At 40.8% G+C, this 21,296-nt stretch overlaps 2 protein-coding genes across 5 annotated transcripts in view; one reads left to right on the plus strand and one right to left on the minus strand.

The window, feature by feature from the left end:
* ATP5C1 (ATP synthase, H+ transporting, mitochondrial F1 complex, gamma polypeptide 1) overlaps window positions 1-19,645 on the minus strand; it is a 22,980-nt gene extending 3,335 nt beyond the window's left edge. For 2 of the 4 annotated variants that reach the window (XM_015569733.1, XM_006772604.2), the window contains exons 1-8: window positions 19,512-19,644; window positions 11,124-11,158; window positions 10,262-10,393; window positions 5,521-5,725; window positions 4,399-4,542; window positions 2,689-2,753; window positions 1,357-1,512; window positions 783-879 (exon numbers count right to left, since the gene is read on the minus strand). In XM_015569733.1, coding sequence (XP_015425219.1) covers window positions 783-879; window positions 1,357-1,512; window positions 2,689-2,753; window positions 4,399-4,542; window positions 5,521-5,725; window positions 10,262-10,393; window positions 11,124-11,158; window positions 19,512-19,567 — 890 coding nt within the window. In that variant the 5' untranslated portion in view covers window positions 19,568-19,644. Of the gene's footprint in view, window positions 1-782; window positions 880-1,356; window positions 1,513-2,688; window positions 2,754-4,398; window positions 4,543-5,520; window positions 5,726-10,261; window positions 10,394-11,123; window positions 11,159-19,496 lie in introns of all 4 variants that reach the window. The other 2 variants (XM_015569731.1, XM_015569730.1) reach the window with 2 other exon arrangements.
* Window positions 19,646-19,782: 137 nt separating this feature from the next.
* Window positions 19,783-21,296, plus strand: part of KIN (Kin17 DNA and RNA binding protein) — a 31,842-nt gene continuing 30,328 nt past the window's right edge. The window contains exon 1 of the mRNA XM_006772605.2: window positions 19,783-19,954. Coding sequence (XP_006772668.1) covers window positions 19,841-19,954 — 114 coding nt within the window. The 5' untranslated portion in view covers window positions 19,783-19,840. The remainder of the gene's footprint in view (window positions 19,955-21,296) is intronic.

Below are 21,296 nucleotides of genomic sequence, written 5' to 3' on the forward strand. Positions count from 1 at the left end.
GGCATGTACCTTGGTTGCGGGCACATCCCCAGTGGGAGATGTGCAGGAGGCAGCTGATCGATGTTTCTCTCTCATCGATGTTTCTAACTCTCTGTCTCTCTCCTGTCCTCTCTGTAAAAAATCAATAAAATATATTTAAAAAAAAAAAAGAATAATCAAGGACAACTTACTACACATTTTATCCTTCATCACAATTATCTGCATATTTTTATCTTATTAGAAAATAAATGCCTTGAAAGGAAGGATCACATCTTTTAACAACTGTACTTTGCATATAGTGAGGGTGCAATTTGATAATGTTTTGAATAGAATCCCCATTATCTTAACCCTGGTTTCACATTAATATTTTCTCAAGGAAAGTGATATACTATTTTATGGTATTGATACAGAAATCTTAATAATTTGAAAAGTCCCAAACCCTACTACCATCCAATGATTTATACGTAAAACCAAACCCAAAACCAGTTCTGTAATTCAGAAAGCTTGGTTTATGTTTTAAGTTCCAAAGACAGATTTTATAAATGATACTAAATTGTCCACATCCTTATTCCTAATGCTTTATTTAGAAAGTGAAAGTTAGCAACATGTTGATTTCTAAAAGAAAAAACTAAGCCTAAGACAATCAGAATAAACTAGAGATTCCATTTTCACCAAATAAGGATACAAGATTAAGCAATGGGTCATTTCATCTTTAACAGCCAAACCAAACCAGAAAACTTTAAGCTAGCAGACATACAAATATGAGAACAAAAACTCTCTGAAGGCAATCTACAAGTACTTACAGAGCTGCAGCACCAGAGATGATTTCAATCAACTCCTTTGTGATGACAGCTTGGCGGGTGCGGTTGAAGGTCAAAGTCAATTTGTCAATCATTTCAGCTACACGCAAAACAAAAAGATTAGACAACAAAATCTAAAAACTAGAAAGGAATAACTGCATTAATTTATTCATAGATATATGTTGTTTAATTTATCCATAAGATTTTGGGAAGGTTTTTTTGGTTTTTGTTTTTTGTTTTTTTGGGGGGGGAGGGGTGGTCTGGACCAAAATTGGCCCCCCCAAAATTTCAAGGTGTTTTTAAATCTTTCATGGGATCCCTTTTCCAAGTATTTGCAAACTTAATGTCTACCAAGTAAGATATACTTCCTTCAAGGCAAAGAGTATTCTATCTTTTCAGATAAGAAGGAGATAAATATTTGGTCAAAAACTTCACAAAACCAGTAGTAGAGCCCAGGACTAGGTCCTAGCTAGCTCTCTTGTTTCCTGATTTACTTAAAGAATGGTCATGTTTTTGATATTAGGGTCATCATGCTACTCTGCAGCAAAATTTTCTCAGAAAACTACTGTGTGCTTACAAGCATTCTTGCTTGCATTGTCCATGGCTGTCATCCTGGCACTTTGCTCACTCGTGGTGGACTCCTTCAGAGAATAGTAGATGATGTTGGCCAGAGTGTATTCCTGATAATTCTGCAGCACGTCAGCATCAATGTCATCATAGATACTCATGCTCTCTGTTAAAACAAGTGATAAATATCTCTGAAGCAATACAGCACAAAGACTAATTTAATCACAGTAGTTTACTATTATAAAAATCCTCTATACTTACAGAGAGGAAATAAGTGTAGGACAGGTCAAAAGACTCAGTTCTAATAGTTTCATCTATTTCCACACTGAAGATTTTCAGCAAAGTGTGTAAACAAAGCACTGGATATTTTTAAAAAATGTTTACTACATTTCATGGTCATGAAGTTGTCATGATAGCATCTGACTGAGCACAAAGCCAGCACACAATAAATGATTTGGTTTTTTTTTCTTTTCCAATAAAGAAATTAAGAACAGAAACTATATAATATAATACAAAAATCTCAATTCAACCTTTTGATTATTGGAGAAATCAGCAAGAGTCAGTCAGGAAAATGAGAGCAGGCAAATGTTTCCAAGAATACGGAACAGTGGGAGAAATAAGAGGCTTATAGAAATTTTAGTAATCATGTTGCAGAAATTTAGCAGCACACTTCAAAATTCATCCATTAGAGGGAAGTGGTGAAATACTGCTGTTTTATCAAACTTAAGATATTACAGATTATAACCCATATTTGATGAAACCATTAAGAAAGAAAACAGCATAGCCTATTAAAAATGACATGCAACTGACTGGGAGAAGCATCCCAATTTCAGAAATATTAAAATGCAAAAAAGTGTACATCTTAGAATAGATGAAACATGTTACACAAAAGGTGAAAATGCCTTAGGAAAATAAGAACAGTTCCAGAATATTGTTTCTACAATGCTCCATTGAACAATGGTGACTTTATTCAAACAATAAAATGAGAATTTACTGGGACAATATAAATAAGTTGTGAACACTGTTCAAATCTCTATTCTAGACTTTCATATTGTACTGGAGTTTGATAGTTTGCATACATAGACTGCAAAGCCAATTTTTATGCCCTAAGGACAGAAAACATATCAAATGACTGCCCTTTGTTGAATTAATTAAGGAACGGAGAAAGAGTTGTCAATGCATGGATTAATGCATCATGGAACCCATTAATAGATGGTGATAGAAACAACCCAACATCATTTTGCTACTGCTGAAACAGGTCATTCTGACATATACTATTTTCCTAAATGAACAAATCTCTCCTTTTATGTGGTAAAATACTTGTCATACGAAAACTACTTACCAGCAGTTGCAATGGTATTAAGAGAGAAGATGGGTTTTTCTTCTGTCTTGTACGAGATGACAGACCTAAAAAGGACAAAAACAAATGAAAATTTCAAAATAACTTTTAAACTGTTAAATATTTACTTATCCTAATATATAAAAACCTAGGGGCCCTAACTGGTTTGGCTCAGTGGACAGAGCGTTGGCCTGCAAACGGAAGGGTCAAAGGTTTGATTCCGGTCAAGGGCATGTACCTTGCTTGCAGGCACATCCCCAGTAGGGAGTGTGCAGGAAGCAGCTGATAGATGTTTCTAACTCTCTATCCTTCTCCCTTCCTATCTGTAAAAAATCAATATAGCTCTCTTTCTTTCCCCCTCCCTCTCAGTAAAAAAATCAAAAAAATATATTTTAAAAAACAAAACAAAACCAAACCCAGGGTCCATAACATCCAGAACGACCGAAGGCTCAAACGACTGGAAGCCAGTCCTGGGTTGTTGTGGCAACCTAGCAATGACTGCCATGCTGCGGGTGCTGCAATCCAACACTGACTGCTGAGGGGGCTGCGGAACAGGCCTGAAGAGAGGTCTGGAGGGAGAAGCAGGGTCTGATCCGTAGCCTCCGTGACAGCTGTTGATCAGCCCTTGCCTCTCTCTTTCTCTTGGGCCCTGACCAGCAGCCGCGCCTCTTTCTCTCAGGCCTCCGCTGGGGCAGCTGATCAGCCTTGCCACTCTAATCAGGCCCATTGATAGGCCTGGAGACGCTGACTGGCATAGAAAATGACCAATCAGAACCAAATCTGGATGAAGTGCGAGGAGCCAATGGCTTCCTAGGAGGCAGAAATTTTGATACTGACTGACACAGAAACCGACCATAACCTAATCTGGGTGAACTGCGAAGGCAGAACCTAAGGTGGGGGCTGAGGAGGGGTTTTAAGGGCAACAGCTGTTTGGTGTAAGGTGTAAGAAAGTGGTTCAATTTTTTAATGATCGATTTGGCAGTATAGTGCATATGGCTGGCTATCAGTATTTTTGTCTGCCAAGAGCATCTCCTCCTGATGAAAAAGGCTCCCCCCCTCCCCCATTTAAGCAATCCTATCCTGTATAATCTATTTATACTAGTAAAAGGGTAATATGCTAATTAGACAGGGTCAACCGGCCATCTTCTGGACGTCCAACTTCCTTCTAGACAAAGCCACAGAGGTGGGGACCAAGGTAGAGGCCGTTAGGGGCGATCAGGCCAGCAGGGGAGGGCCTTTGGGGGTGAGATCAGGCTGGCAGGGAGGGCAGTTGGAGGCGAGATCAGGCCAGCAGAGGAGGGGTGCTGGGGGCGAGATCAGGCCAGCAAAGTAGGGCAGTTGGGTGCAACCAGGCCAGCAGGAGAGGGCAGTTGGAGGCAAGATCAGGCAGGCAGAGGAGGACTGTAGGGGGCAAGATCAGGTCGGCAGGGGAGGATAGTTAGGGGCAATCAGGCCGGCAGGGGAGGGCAGTTAGGGGCAATCAGGCAGGCAGGCGAGCGGTTAGGAGCCAGCGGTCCCAGATTGCGAAAGGGATGTCCGACCACTGGTCGGACATCTTCCAAGGGATCCCCATTTGGAATGGGTGCAGGCTGGGCTGAGGGAACCCCACCCAACCCCCGTGCACGAATTTTGTGCAGCAGGCCACTAGTTTTAAAATATTAACATAAATAACCTTGATTTCTAAAATTTCATAAATAAGCTTTGATTTCTTGCCTGAATCGATTAAAGATGATAGATCCTTCATCAAAATCATATCCAGAATTTAGTAGTTCCAGGGCAATGACTGATGCATCTCCAAAAGTAGGGGGTTTTCTTCCCACTTCTTTGAATGTCACCAGAAACTGGTCAGAATGAGTCCTACAAGAAAATCAAGAGAGCACACTAAGGTATTTTAATGGAATTATTCTTCTAAAAGAACATAGGGAAGAAAGAAGAAATCCCTATGGATCAAGATTTTTGGAGGGTCTGGGGGTGTTCAGTGAATCACGTTGTTCTATACACTACCATGATTATTCCTTTCTCTCAGCACCTACAAAGAGACTATTATCAGGCCTTTCTTGTTTTATTGCTCTATATCCGTGGTCAGCAAACTGCGGCTTGCGAGCCACATGTGGCTCTTTGGCCCCTTGAGTGTGACTCTTCCTAAGCCTTAGGAGTACCCTAATTAAGTTAATAACAATGTACCTACCTATTAATTAAAAAATTGGGCTCTCAAAAGAAATTTCAATCGTTGTACTGTTGATATTTGGCTCTGTTGACTAAAGAGTTTGCCGACCACTGCTCTACACCTTTGTTTTTCTCCTTCCAATCCTAATTAGCTATTGTTCATTCTGACATTTCCAGACTGTGATAGCTTCTTAGATTATTCAGTCCTGATGTTTAAAAAGGTCAACAGCACCCTAACCGGTTTGGCTCAGTGGATAGAGCATCGGCCTGCGGACTCAAGGATCCCAGGTTCAATTCCGGTCAAGGGCATGTACCTTGGTTGCGGGCACATCCCCAGTGAGGAGTGTGCAGGAGGCAGCTGGTCAACGTTTTTCTCTCATTGTTTTTTCTAACTCTCTGTCCCTCTCCCTTCCTCTCTGTAAAAGAAAACAATAAGATATATTTAAAAAAAATAAAAAGGTCAACAGCTTTGATATTCCCATTGCATTCCATTTATGGTTTGGATAAAAAAGCTAAACACAAGTAGAAAAGGAGGGAAGTCTATGTATTCTAACATATGCTGGAAAAAATAAAAACAAAACATAAGCCTGAGTACAAAAACTAGCAGAGAAATTTCCATTTATTCATGCACGCTCCCTTTTAAAGATAAATAATATATATTTAAATTACCTATGAAGTATACCCCTAAGTTTATCACCAACTCCAACAATCTTAACTTCTTTCCCGGCTGCTGTGAGCGTAGCCACCTCATTTTTCATCTGTTTAGCAACCGAGGAATGGATAGCACCACAAAGCCCTCTATCTGAGGACACACCAATAAGGAGGTGTTTCTTCTTGTCTTCAGGCACCTTAATATCAGCCTTTTCATACAGAGCTTAAAAACAAACGACAAAAGAAACCAAGAATTTATATATGTAATTCATACTAAATACAATAATCCCAAATTTACAAAAGAGCTGGCTGTTTTAAAAATGATGCATTTAAATTTAGGTGGCATTTGATTAATATAACCAAAACAGCCTGTGTATTTTTTCCATTTATAATCAAGATGAAAACTACAAAGGTTTAAATCTCTATACAGTATGACAAAGGTTCCTAAGGGTGCATTAATGGCCACTTTATCTTAAATACTGACTAAAAGAAATCTCTGGTACAAAGTGACCAGAATTACAGAGGTAACAACTTATTTAGTTATCAGACTTCTAAATAATGCAAATCCTCAGTATACAACCAAAAAAGGCAAATATTTACTAAGCTGCTTATATAAGCTGCATATCAAGCTCTTATAAAAACTGCTGATGTTAAAATAATGTTGCCACTTCATTTTCGGGATTACTTTAACAACCTCACTTTGTTGGTCTAATTTTCCAAGAAGCAGAGAGCAAGAGAGGATTCAGTGGGATGAAATATACATGGACTTTACTAGGAGATATGCCTATGAGAGAAAACAGGAAGTCAGAAGAGTCATCATACCATGCATGATGCAGGTCTGAGCCTTGGGAAGAAAGGTTGGGTGGCAGCTTCCCAATGCAATTTAAGGGAAGCTTAACAAGGCTGCTGGGAACCTCAAGTCTCCCAAGAACATGCCTGCCTGTATCCAGTCTGTGCTCAGGTGCTGGCTAGGAGCAGGCCATTGAAAGCATGGCTGGATGCAAATGGAGGATGGATTTCAACAGCTGGTGCTCACTGTAATTACAAGGTGCAACTTTATGGCTGACACATTTACCCATTTCAACAAAATTCTTGTTACTACTATCTTTTTCAGTATTGATTTTCAAATTTCAATACCTGAGACCCTCCACAAAAAGCAAAGAGAAGTGCCCTGGCCAGGTAGGTCAGCTGGTTAGAGCGTTGTCCTAGTCAGGGCACATACAAGAATCAACCAATGGACTGGCTAGGTGGCTCTGTGGTTTAGGTCAACCTATGAACCAGAAGGTCACGGTTCATGATTCCATTTCCCATCAGGGCACATGCCCGGGTTTTGAGTTTGATCCCCAGTAGGTGGTGTGCAGGAGGTCGATCAGTGATTCTCTCTCATCATTGATATTTATATCTCTCTCCCCCTCTCCCTTCCTTTCCGAAATCAATTTTAAAAAATACTAAAAAAAAAAATCAACCAAGGAATGAATACCTAAGTGTAACAAATCAATGTTTCTCTCTCTTTCTCAAATTAATAAAATAAATAAAAAATAAAGCAGAGAGTACTCAACTCCAAAGTTCAGGAGAGTGGAGAGAATATTTCTTTTAAGTCTCTTTTTAATATTGTATAGTGTAAAATACCTACTTTATATTTTTAAATATTTAAAATAATTAGCTATTTAATATTTACCAGTTAGGTTTTTTGGGGGTTGTTTGTTATTTTTCTTTAGTTGAAGGACTTCAGGATGAATGGCAGCCTTAACTTGGATTTTTAGTATTTTTCTACAATACTCCATCAGATATCTATGCCAATTTCTTCTTTATTAGGTAATTTTGTGGTTATAGACATTTGGAGGGTAACAAATTTAATATACACTAGAGGCCTGGTGCACAAAATTCATGCGGGGGGGTTGGAGGGGGTGGAGAGGGGATGTCCCTCAGCCTACCCTGCACCTTCTCCAATCTGGGATCCCTCTCACAATCCAGGACTGCTGGCTCCCAACTGCTCACCTGCCAGCCTGATTACCCCTAAACAGCTTCTGCCTGCCAGCCTGATTGCCCCCGAACCACTCCCCTGCCAGACTAATTGATGCCTAACTGTTCCCCTGCCAGCCCACTTACCCCCAACTGCCCTCCCCTGCCAGCCCAGTCGCCCCCAATGGTCTAAATCAGCAGTCAGACATACCCCAAGGGGTCCTGGATTGGAGAGGGTGCAGGCTGGGCTGAGGGACACCACTCCTCCCATGAATTTCGTGCACTGGGCCTGTAGTTGAGAATAAGGTTCAGTGTGAAGAGGAATGAGACAGTCACTCAACTTTGATGGCAAAGAACACTAATCTGAAATCCTGGATAATGCAAACTTAATAAAATCATGGGAAAATGACTGGCTCCATATGATTATATTACTAACTGTCCACCCCTGCAGACCTGGTCCCTCTCCAACTGCCCTCCCCTGCAGGCTGGTTGCTCCTAACTGCCCTCCCCTGTTGGCCTGATAGCCCACAACTGCCCTCCCCTCCAGACCATCTTGTGTCCACATGGGGGCAGCCATCTTGACCACATGGAGGCAGCTATCTTATGTGTGGAGGGGGTGGAGAGGGGATGTCCCTCAGCCTAACCTGCACCTTCTCCAATCTGGGATCCCTCTCACAATCCAGGACTGCTGGCTCCCAACTGCTCCCCTGCCAGCCTGATCGACGCCTAACTGCTCCCTTGCTGGCCCGATTGCCCCTAACGGCCCTCCCCTGCCAGCCTGATCGACGCCTAACTGCTCCCTTGCTGGCCCGATTGCCCCTAACGGCCCTCCCCTGCCAGCCTGATCGACGCCTAACTGCTCCCTTGCTGGCCCGATTGCCCCTAACTGCCCTCCCCTCCCCGCCTGGTCACCCCTAACTGCCCTCCCCTGCAGGCCTGGGTCGCCCCAAACGGTCCTCACCTGAAGGCCTGGTCGCCCCTAACTGTCCTTTGTCCCTAACTGCCCTCCCCTGCCGTCCTGGTTCCCCCCAACTGCCCTCCCCTGCAGGCCTGGTCAGCCCCAACTGCCCCAACCTCCAGCCTGGTTGCCCCTTACTGCCACCTCCCCGTCAGCCTGGTCACCCCGGTCGCCCCTAACTGTCCACCCCTGCAGACCTGGTCCCTCTCCAACTGCCCTCCCCTGCAGGCTGGTTGCTCCTAACTGCCCTCCCCTGTTGGCCTGATAGCCCACAACTGCCCTCCCCTCCAGACCATCTTGTGTCCACATGGGGGCAGCCATCTTATGTGTTGGAGTGATGGTCAATTTGCATATCACCACTTTATTAGATAGGATGTTCATAGCAGCAAGAAAAATAAATAGTAAAGTGACTTTTCTTTTTCATATAAAGAGCTAGAGAGTAATTTAACCAACGAACATTTACCGAGCCACCAACTAGATACTTAGTATTGTGCTAAGGAGGGAAGGAGACATGAAAGCAAATGGCTGGAGCTGATAGGTATTGCTGAAACCTAACCTAGCAACTCTCCTCTAGGTGAAACTAAGTATGGTATTTAAAGTAAGGAGCAATTTCCACTGATGCCTAGTGCTCTATAATTTCCTCATGTAAAAATTTATTTAGCAGTATAAATGCATGTTTAAAAATATGGAAGAGCACAAGAAATCTACTGCACAGGACAATTTACATCTAATACACAGACCAACTGATATACAGAGTATATCAAAAAATGTATATACACTTTAATAGCTAAAAGCTCAATTTTGAAAAGAAAATGTACCTTAATAAACACTGACTTTATTCAAAGTGTGAGTAGACATTTTTTTGGACACCCTCTATCTTCTCTAATTTGGAAATAAACAAATTTTGTTTTCTTTACAGTTGATGTTTAAACATTGCACTCATGTATTCACGAACCATGTTCATGACTACTTGGCCAACTCTCCACTGTAGAGTATCACCTCCCCACCCTGCACTTCTAAAATATCACATCACGCCGAAACCGGTTTGGCTCAGTGGATAGAGCGTCGGCCTGCGGACTGAAAGGTCCCAGGTTCGATTCTGGTCAAGGGCATGTACCTGGGTTGCGGGCACATCTCCAGTAGGAGATGTACAGGAGGCAGCTGATCGATGTTTCTCTCTCATCGATGTTTCTAACTCTCTATCTCTCTCCCTTCCTCTCTGTAAAAAATCAATAAAATATATTTAAAAAAAATATATCACATCACAACTGAATAGGGTGAACTCAAGCACTGGAATTTGATGCACTATATACCTAAGTTCTTTCAATGGTATATTTAATAATCTAGGAAACTTTTCAGAATCTTTAAGAAATTAACATAATAGGTATGCAATCTCAGGCAAGTTACTTGATGTCACTGTGCTTCAGTTTTTCTCATCAGCAAAGCAGAGGCTCAAACAGTTCCTACCCCAATAGGGCTGCTGTGAAAAATGAGTACATGTAAAATAGTCAGAATAGGCCCACTGACACCAAATAAGTCATTAGTAGTTAACTTCATGCTTAACTAGAGGCCCAGTGCACAAAATTAGTGACAAAGTAGGGTCCCTAGGCCTGGCCGGTGATCAGGGCCCACTGGCACCTTCTGGCTGCCAGTCAGGGCCTTCCTTCGTTCCACGCCACCCCCTGGTGGTCAGTGCACATCATAGCGAGCAATAGAACTCCTGGTCTCCTGGTCAAACTTTCGAGGGGACACTTCGCATATTTGCCTTTCATATATATATCTACATATATGTATACATAGATAGTTCTTCATAGTTTTTGAATTACATTCTTCTCTTACCCAAAGATCCTGTTCCATACACTCGAGCTGGTTTCAGCTCCCTCTCAGCTCGGGCGTATTTTGCTGCTGCTACCATTTTCATAGACTTGGTAATTTTCTGGATGTTTTTGATTGACTTCAGTCGCCTGGTAACTGAAAAATAGAAGTATTGTGTTAATACGTTGCAAGTGGAACACGAGCATTCTCATGTTTTCATATTACATGTTTTACATAAACGTTAAAGGCACACCTTAAAATTAAATACCCACTGCATTTTGAAGTTATTTATTATATATACTTACAAGATAATATCCTTTTAAAGTATGATACTTTGTAAAACGTTTTTTGTACTCATTTACTAGAAACTTCTCTGGCCATTGGGTAACGCCAGCAATAAAACTACTGGTGTGCAATGTTTTAAGATAAAATAGTTATAATTTCATTTGTAAATTTTTCTAAACTGTAAGCCCCCATTTACATCATTAATTAACAGCATGATGCTAAACTAGGGTTAATGTTAGAATGAGTACTAATAAAAGGTCAAATTTAGCTGACAACATAAGAGATCAGTAAGTTAAACACTGAAAATATTAAATGGTATTGAAAATGGCCTTTAACTACATGTTCCATAACATTTTTTACATATCTACAAATAGTATACTTTTTCTCAATTATAACATTATCATTCTTCAGACAATAGACTGCAACAACCATGTGTCACCTCAGTGTTTGAGTGTCTAAGTTCAATGCCCCACACATATGACATAGATTTTGTCAATTTTGACATAATATATAATGGGCTTAAAAAGGAAGCATATCTTTGAAAGCATTAATTGCTAAAATTTAGTTTTTCTTGATTCACATACTGAGATAAAGTACTTACTGTCTTTCAAAGTTGCCATATTTCGAACTTGGATCCTGAGAAGAAAAGTTTTAAAAATATTTTAGTTTGAGAAATAGCTCCATTACATAATAAAAACTTTCAAAGTTAATATGTTTATTTAAATACCCCATAAAGGATTACTTAAATATAGGACTCTAAATATATATGTTAATTTTTAAAACTCTCAAAACTGATAACCTAATCCTGTATCAAAGGCCTGATTTTATTTAACTAACACAAACCTTTCACTGAACTCACATTGGCATTCATACATGCTCTCCCACCTTCATGTCTTTGCCTATATTGTTTCACCAAAAGGAAAGTTCTTTCCTTTGTTAGGTTACCCAACTTTCTAGGTCAACCACCTCTAAAAATAGCATTCCTTGCCCAGCAGTGTGGCACCGTGGTTGAGCCTCATTCTATGAAGCAGGAGATCATGGTTCAGTTCCAGGTTAGAGAACATGCCTAGGCTGTGGCTCGATCCCCAGTAGGGGTGTGCAGGAGGAACCAGATCAATGATTCCCTCTCATTATTGATGTTTTTATCTCTCTCTCCCTCTCCCTTCCTCTCTGAAAATAAATAAAAATATATATTTTTAAAAAGCATTCATTGACTTCTTCAGTTAACCAAAATCTTTTCAATAACACTTATACATTCTAACATAACAAAATGTGTGAAAGTTTCATTCCAACTAATTCTTAACTTTTCCAATTCAATTCAATAAACATTTACTAAACAGCTACTGTTCTTCAGGATATGGTCTCTGATCACAAGAAGGATACCATTATCTCATAAACAAGATTCATGAAAATTTAGATTTACATAAAATTTACATGGAAAATTTTCTATAATCTTTAAAGTATAATGCATAAAAGTCAAAATGACTTAAATGTAATGTTATTGAAAGATAAATATGAAAGGATCCCTGCCCTATGGAGGAAGGCAACATATTACCAAATATAAATTATCTTCCAGCCCTTAAATCCATACAAAGTACTTGTGTTGGCCCAGAAAGGTCCATGGAAGACTTGAAGATTCAGTAAATTTGTGCATAGAAAAGGACTAAGGAGGATAGTCCTAGGAACGGGAAATCGTTTTGAAGTTGGAGGCATGGGTTGGTTTAATAAGTTTAAATATTATTTTATAGGGAATAAGAAAATGAATATCCATAAGCCAACAAATCAGTTTAGTTTTTCAGTGAAGTATCTTGGATGGCAGTGAAAAGCCAACATAATGTTGGAATACTGATGACATGGAAACTATATAGGGACTGCTGCAACTTCCAAACAAAAGCAAGAACCTGTACTAAGATGTTAACAAAGCCAACAAGAGATGAAGTTTGAGATCAAATTCTTGAGAGTCAAAAGGAGCTCAGCGTGGCTCAGTGGTTGAGCATTGGACTATGAACCAGGAGGTGAGGGTTTGATTCCTGGTCAGGGAATATGCCCAGGTTGCAGGCTCGATACCCTGTGGGGCATGCAGGAGGCAGTTGATCGATGATTCTCTCTCATCATTGATGTTTTTCTCTCTCGCTCTACCTTCCTCTCCGAAATCTATCCTATCCTATATAATAAAGAGCTAATATGCAAATGGTCATCACGCCCTTGCGCCAGGGCTGGGGGACCTGAGGCTGCGCCCCCCGCCCTGTGGAGCTTGACAGGGGTGGGACCGGCTAGGTCTGGATCTCGCCCAATTTCTAGGTCTGGGTCTCGCCCGATTTCGAGGCACGTGCAGGTGGGCGGGGACTTGACTCTGGGTTCTGTGGGCACGCCCCAGACTCTGACAGGAGGAAGATTTTCATATACATTTTACTAATTTCCTTTCATCTCTGACACTTCTATTATAGAGAAAGGGCAAATGGCAATATTAAAATATTTCTTCTAGATAATTCCCTTTTAATGTGAACGAATTTCATGCACCAGGCCACTAGTAAAATGTATTTTTTTTAAAAAAAGAGTGAAAAGGAAAACAATAAGAATGACCCAGAATTTTCTAATTTAATGACCTCAGTGGATGGTGTTGTCATTAACCAAGATAGATCAAGTGGGTGCAGGTGATCTCCCTGGAGAAAATGATTTTTGAATACGATATAGTTAAAAGACCATGGAACCAGATGGAACTGTCCAGTGGGTTTTATTTTTATTTTTTTAATAATATAGTATAATATAATGTAATATAATATAATATATTATTGATTTCAGAGAGGAAGGGAGAGGGAGAAACATCAATGATGAGAGAATCATTGATTGGGTGCCTCATGCATGCCCCCAACTGGGGACAGAGCCCACAACCTGGGCATGTGCCCTTGACCAGTATCGAACCTGGGATCCTTCAGTCCACAGGCCGACGCTCTATCCACTGAGCCAAACCAGCCAGGGCTCCAGTAGGTTTTAGATTTTGAGATTTGTGATACAGATTTGTAACTATCAGTAAATATAGTAGTTGATGCCATGTTTTCCAAAGGAAAATAATGGGAATAGAAGCAGGGGGAACATTCCTAATTTTATGAGGTTAGCATTATCTTAATACTGAAATCACATAAATACATTAAAAATGACAGAGAATCTCTTTCATGAACAAAGGTGCAAAATTCTCAACAAAATATTAGCAAAATGAATCCAACAATATATTAAAATGAATTATACACTGTGACCAAGTGGAATTTATTCTAAGTATGCAAGGCTGGTTCATCGTTCAAAAATCAAATACTAGTAATATCCATCACATCAACAGTTAAAGAAGAAAAATCATATGATCAATAGATGCAGAAAAATCATTTGACATAATCTAATACCTTTTCATGACAAACCTTTTAGCAAATTAAAAATAGAAGAAAAAAACTTCCTTTATCCAGTAAAGAATATCTACCAAAAACCCCATGGTTTAAGGGTGAGAAACTAGAAATTTTCTCCCTAAGATTGGGAACAAGACAAAGGACGTCCTCTCTTACCACTCCTATTCAACATCATACTGGATGTCCCAGCTAATATAAGACAAGAAAATGAAATAAAAGGTGTATAGACTGGAAGCGAAGAAATAAAGCTGTCTTTGTTCATAGGTGATATGATTGTCTGGGTAGAATATCCCAAAGAAGTAGCAAAAAAACTTCTGGAACTAATAACCAATTATAGTAAGATTATTACAGGATACAAGGTAAATATATACAAAAGTCAATTCTCTTTATACCAGGTATGAACAATTAGGGTTTCGAGTTAAAAAAACAACAACAAAAAAATAATACCATAAACTGAAGACTTAAAAAATGGTTATGATGACAAATTTTATATTTTACCACAATTTTTAAAACATACAAAGACATATATAAACCTAACAAAATGTGTGTGAGACATATATGAGGAAAACTGCAAAACTGATGAAAGAAATCAAAGATGCAAATAAATGGAGAGAAATTCCATATTCATAGATAGGAAAATTCAATGTTGTTAACAAGTTAATTCTTCCCACTTGATCTGAAATTATTACAATTCCAATAAAAATCTCAGCAAGTCACTTTGTGACTATCAATAAACTGATTTTAATGTCTATATGGAAAGGCAAAACACCCAGAATAGCCAACACTACAGTGAAGAAGAACAAAGCCAGAGAAGTGACACTACTAGATTTCAAGACTTACTATCAAATTCCAGAAAACAAGACAGTGTGGCATTCGTGAAGGAATGGACAAGTAGATCAATGGAACAGAATACAGAGCCCACAGACTCACACAAATACATTAACTTAAGTTTGACAAAGGAGCAAAAGTCATCATATGGGGAAAGGATACCCTTTTCTACAAATGGTGTTGGTGCCCTACCAATTTGGCTTAGTGATAGAGCACTGGCTGGTGGACTGAAGGGTCCTGGATTTGATTTCAGTCAAGGGCATGTACCTCGGTTGCAGGCTCAATCCCCAGCTGGTTTGGGGGTGTGCAGGAGGCAACCAATCGATGTGTCTCTCTCACACTGATGTTTCTCTGTCTCTCAGATTAATGGAAAAATATCCTCCAGTGAAAATAACAACAAAACAACTTCAAGATACCACAGGAGAAAATCTAGGTGCTTTGTCTGACTGAGTTTTTAGCTAAAACATACAAGGTGTGTCGGACACTTACCATATTAGGCTTTTATTATATAGGATAAGGAGTGACATTTGGACATTATAGTTTTAGGCAGACACTCCAACTTGATTGACACAAGTCTCTAATCAGAGAATTATGATATGAAACAAATGTTAATTGCATGCCATATTTGTATGAACACAGAACTCTTTAAAACTCAAAGAGTTATTGAGTTTTAAAGAGTTCTTTGGGTTTCCATACTATCCCAAATGAGGTATGAAGAGGTAGGATCTTTTGTGATTCTTCATGCTGTGCTCATGGTCTAATTCCCTGTTTTGAAGAACTCTCATGCTTAGCCTTCATTTAGTTCTAAAGATGTCAATCTATGCTACAACTTTATTTTTTAAATACAATTTGAGTACACAATAACCATGAGTTGATCTGAACTCTCTTTAGGGATAGCTTGCTCTATCTACTGAATATACAATATTTGCAAATGAAAATATAAAGTTCTGAATCAGTTTTATGTTCTAGAGAACTGCATCATGTCCTGAGAAACATTTAGATTATTTGGAAAACTAGAAACATTATCAAATACAGTGGATGGAAAAATTACACATATTGTGGATTACCATTATTTATTATGATTATACAGTATTGTTAGGAAAGCTGAAGAAGGCAGTGTGGAGGGAGTTAGAGAGGTCGCTAGATGAATGATTTATCAATTTTAAGGAGCATATAAATGCTGTGTAATATAAAAATTAAGGAAGCAGCATTCATAATTCATTTTTTTCCTTTTTAAAATTAAATTTAGTGGGGGTGACACTGGTTAACATGATAATACCGGTTGCAGGTGTGAGTTTCCATGTTATAAGATTTGTATATTGCACTGTGTGCCTAACCACCCAGAGTTAAATCTTCTCCTATCACTATATACTAGGTCCCCTTTCACCTCCCACCCCCTACACTAATTATTAAGGAAAATTATTAAGTATGTATAATTCTAATATTGAACGTCTGTGTGAAAGTCCACTTGCCCCTTGAACAAAAAATGACTCCCTCGCACTTCTTTACCAACTGTGGCGCATGATCATCTTCTTTGATAAGTATAATAAACCTTCTTACATTGTTTTACATAGAAACTAGTTATAAACTCGTTTTCAATTGATACATCTGAGTCCACACCAGCATGTCTCCCACTGCTCTCATCTCTTTACAAATTCTCACACTAACCCAGGGGTCCTCAAAGTTTTTAAACAGGGGGCCAGTTCACTGTCCCTCAGACAGTTGGAGGGCCGGACGGTAGTTTAAAAAAAAAACTATGAACAAATTCCTATGCACACTGCACATATCTTATTTTGAAGTAAAAAAACAAAACGGGAACATTTGCATGTAGCCTGGGGGCCGTAGTTTGAGGACCCCTGCACTAAGCAATTAATTGTGTAGTATCATTAGCTCCATTTAACAGTTACAAAAATGGTAGAGAAACTTGTCCAAGGTCACACAGCCACGGGAGTGGCAGTCAGGATTCAAACCCCAGCAGCTTGGCTCCAGTCTATCTTATATTACACTCTGCTGCCTCACATTTTTTACATTTACAAGTAAATCTCTGCTTTTTTAGTTTAAGATGACAATCTTCCTTTTCTTTCCTGAAATACCATGTCTTTTCCTTTTCAATGTATTAGTTCAATTTATGGCCACTGGTCTCCTATCTATCTACTAGAGGCCGATGTACAAAATCCGTGCAAGGAACTCGGCCCTCACAGCCCCAGCTTCGTCTGGAAGATCGTTCGGCTGTCTGGTCTAATCAGCATATTACACTTTTATTATCTATAATAATAAAGCTGGGGCTGCGAGGGCCGAGGCAAGGTGGGACCGAGCTCCTTGCACACATTTCGTGCATTGGGCCTCTAGTTATAGATATAAAAGCCAAGTGACCAGAACAGCCAGTCACTATGACATGCACTGGAGAGGCCAACTGGCCTGATCGGAGCCCAGACTGGCCCCTCCCCCCAACCAGCCCTGCCCCCCAATCAGCCCCCCCAACCCCAATGGGGGGGGAGGGGACAAGCTGGTCATATCCCAGGCCCGCCCCCACATCAGGCCTCTAGTTATAAAATAGTTCCATTTTAGAGAATGTGTAACACTAGGTGGGAAATAGAGATGTATTTTCCCCTAATTTGAGATGGAAAAAGTAGAGACTCTTCCACAAATTTCTTATTTCCATTTTCTTAAATGCTACTTAAAAAAAAAAGTTAATTTCTGAAAGTTTAGGGTACTTGCTGATTCCCTAAACAATTAAAATAATTTCATCATGATTTTAATTAAGCCTCATGTTTAATGTTAGAATGCAAACTTCCCTGAAGCAAAAACTGTAACAAATCCACATTTAAAAATTTTCAATAACCAAAACAGAACCAAGGAAATGCCCCTTCATGGTTCAAGCAAAGGTATTTTTCTGCCCCTCAAATTACTTCTGTGGAGTGTGAAACATTAAGATGGTTTTCATTTCTGAATTTACAAGGCAATTATAATGAATGGGAAAGAAAAGGGCAGAATAGGTAGGAAAAACATCAGGCCCCCAGAATGATGGAAAATGTGAAGAAGATAAAATATGCTTTCCACGTGGAACACCAATGTTTGATGAATATTCATAACCTACCAATTTAAAACCATCATTCCAAGGGGATTAAGGTCAGGACTATAACCTTTATTTATTTGATGAATGAAGTTCCAATTTAGGTCCCTAGAATTAGGTTGTCTCAGACTGAGAGCTTTCATTTAAAATAATTCTTTATTAAAAGATCTTCAAATTGTCTTACAGGTTGGGGTTTTTTAGTTATTTCTACAGTTAGTTAGTATTGATTGATTGATTGATTGTAGAAAAGCAAGGAAGAATTCATTGATGGATTGATTGCAGAAAAGCAAAGAATTCATTGATTCACTGATTGCTTGATTGTAGAAAAGCAAGGAATTCATTGACCATAGCAAAAACATATTTAGGACAATACAACAAGAAAGGGCATAGAAGAAGCAACAGGAGAGTCTAGGCTGGGCTGCTTTAGCTCACTGGGAAGTCAGAGAAAAGGGGTGCTTTGGAGACAGCTAACCCAGGGGGTTAGCCTGGGATGAGCTCCCACTGCCCATTGCTCCCCTGTAGGCATTTCACAGCATATTAAATTACTTCCTTACCCTATTGTTTTAAATTCTTTTCTTAATGGAAAACATACCTATTTCAATTAATACTTTATAGTCTCTTCACATAAACAAGGATACCAAAATCTAGTTTAGTGCTATAGCTCCTTAGAATTCTCCCTTATGTAAACCCAGGGAATTGCTTCACAGACAATAACTAAGATCTCCTTAGCACTGTCTGAAATTTTCCGACTCTAACATAGATATTTCGTCCTATTATATGGTCCCACCACAAGCCAACGTTTATGTGCCTATTCCTAGGCCTTTTACTACGCAATTGTTTTTGGAAACCAATGTTTAAAATCCTTAAAAATTGCAAGACAGTTACTTAATCCAAACTCCACCTCCTCTCAGGACCTTGGGACAATTTCATGACCTTGCAGGGTTACTGCTTCAGCATAATGGTTTCGAGATACCGTAAGGTGTCTTTCTCTTCCTCGCCCACGGACATTTTCTTAAGGTCCCTTTTGCACCCAAACTACCCCCGGCCCACGCAGGGCACTCATCTGATTCCCCGGTGCCCAGCAAAGCGCCCGCTGCAAGGTCGGTGCTCAATAAACGTTCTGGCTCAATCGAACAGCTCCTGAAGGGTCACTCCGCTCTACACCGGCCATGCAAACTCTGTCCAACCCCGGGAAATTTCAAAAGGCGTCAAGGACGGAAAGCACAACTTAACCTTCCCTAGACCTTGCCCTGGATCCTCCCTTCCCCCTCACTCTGTGGGCCCAGGTCAAGCCTGCACGAAACTCATGGCCGGGCACAGAGCAGGGGCTCCGAGCGCAAGCACTTATGTTAGCGGAATGAATACAAGATCGCCCTGAAATTAACTCGGCCCAAGGTCTCAGTCCCGAGGTCCCAGATGACAACTCCTCGGGCCCTCCCCCCGCCCCGCTCCGCCTCAGGAGACGTGGCGTAACCTTGCGCGGTCCCTCCGGCCTCTTCACGTGCCCTTCCCGGATTCGAGGCGCTTCCTGCACCCCGGGCCACCCGGGGCCTCCGGGGACCGGGGCCTCCAGAGACCGGGGGCCCGGCCGGCCTGCGACCCCTGTTCCGTCCCACACGCCTCCACCCGCTTCGCCCTTATCGAGTCCTTCCAACCCTTGCAACCCTCCCGTTCCTACCGCAAGCTGCCATACCATTGCGGCTGCACGGCCCAGGCCGAGACCCCCACGACGCCCGCCCGAGAAAACATGGTGGTACTGGCCCTGGTGAAGGTCGGTCAGACGGGCCTCCCCGCGCATGTGCAGGAGCTTGCCCACGCCCCCTCCCGCCCCACTTCCTGCTCCAGTCTCGCTTTCTGACGCCAAACCGAGGTAAACCTCGCGAGCTTTAGGGCCCAGCCTTCCGAGGCCCCGCCTTCCTCCGGCTCGGAGCTGGTATTTGTCCCGCCCACTCCTATCGGCTCGATTCCGCTTCCGGTTGTCTGGGCGCTGGGTTCCGGAGAGAGGTTGCTGCGGTGGTCACGATGGGCAAGTCAGACTTTCTTACCCCGAAGGCCATTGCCAACAGGATTAAATCCAAGGGTCTTCAGAAGCTGCGCTGGTATTGTCAGATGTGCCAGAAGCAGTGCCGGGACGAGGTAAGCGGCCCCGGGATGGCCCCATGCGCCGTCCTCTCCCTTGTCCAGCTGGAAACCCGGGCTCAAGCCCCCGATGCTGAAGGTGAAGGCGTGGATCTTGTCCTGGGGTGTGAACGGGGCGAGTCAGCTAGTCAACCCAGTAGGGACCTTTCCCTGCAGCCCCCGTCCTGGTGGGAACCAATAGTCTGGAAGCCTCTTTCTTCCCAATCTGCGCCCCCTAAGAAATGAGAAATAAAAGATTTTGCAGCCCTGGTAGAAGTGATCCCACTCAAGGCTTGAATAATTAAATGCCAAGCGCCTAGGTAATAACAATAACAGTCATCTCTGACTTGCCCTGGCTCTTGAGAGAAACAGAATTGTTAGGATTCACCCCTCTTTTCAGGATCAGATGAAAAAGAAATAAGTTCTTGCACACTACTCATCCAACAATAATTTATTGAGCAGCTACCATGTGCTCGGGCAGGGAGATTATTGTGGTTGAGATGTGGACCGGGGTCAGACTGTCAGAGTTATGAAGCCTTGCCGCACCACTTAATTGCTGTGTGGCCTTGGGCAAGTAACTTATATTCTCTCTGCCTGTTCACTTATCTGTAAAATGGGAACGATAGCTATACCTACTTGTAAGATTGTTGTGAATTTTAAATGAGTGAAGTATGTTTAAAATGACTCTGGGGGCGGTGGGTCGTCTTTGGTCAGATCTTGAAAAGCTTTGTGTGCTGTGCAATGGAGTTTACAATTTTTCCCATGAGATGGGTGATAAATGAATCGCCTTGAAGGACTGAGAACAGGCTAGTGATGTGATCATATTTTTCTCTGGAGATTGAATTGGGTAAGGATGGGAGAACGCTAGGCAATTCTGTGTGAGGGATGAGGTATTTTAGTGGGACTCATATTGAATAGCATTGATACTGTTATCTGTTTTCATTTCTCTTTAGTTTTTTCTAGTTGAGTCAAGGTGAAATTCTCACACAGAAAACTAGAGACTAGTACATTGAACATCCATATATCTATTACTCACATTTAACATTTTAAGAATTTTGTCATATTTACTTTTTTCTGAAATGTTTTAAAGTAATGTACAAACTTCAGGATATTTCACCGCTAAATACTTAAAATGCATTTCTAAAATATTAGGATATTTTTCCACAGAGCCACCATGTATATCATCACACATAACAAAATTAATAGAAATTCTTTCATGTCATCTGATACACACTACAAACTCACATTTTCTCAGTTCTTCCCCCAGTTGCTTTTAAAGCAATTTAAAAAACAACAAGATCAAATCAAAAGCTATGAATTGGATTTGGTTATTAGGGCTTAAAAAATAAACTTTATTTTT

Source organism: Myotis davidii, unplaced genomic scaffold (assembly GCF_000327345.1).
Source record: "Myotis davidii unplaced genomic scaffold, ASM32734v1 scaffold544, whole genome shotgun sequence".
In the NCBI taxonomy this organism is placed as follows: Eukaryota; Metazoa; Chordata; class Mammalia; order Chiroptera; family Vespertilionidae; genus Myotis; species Myotis davidii.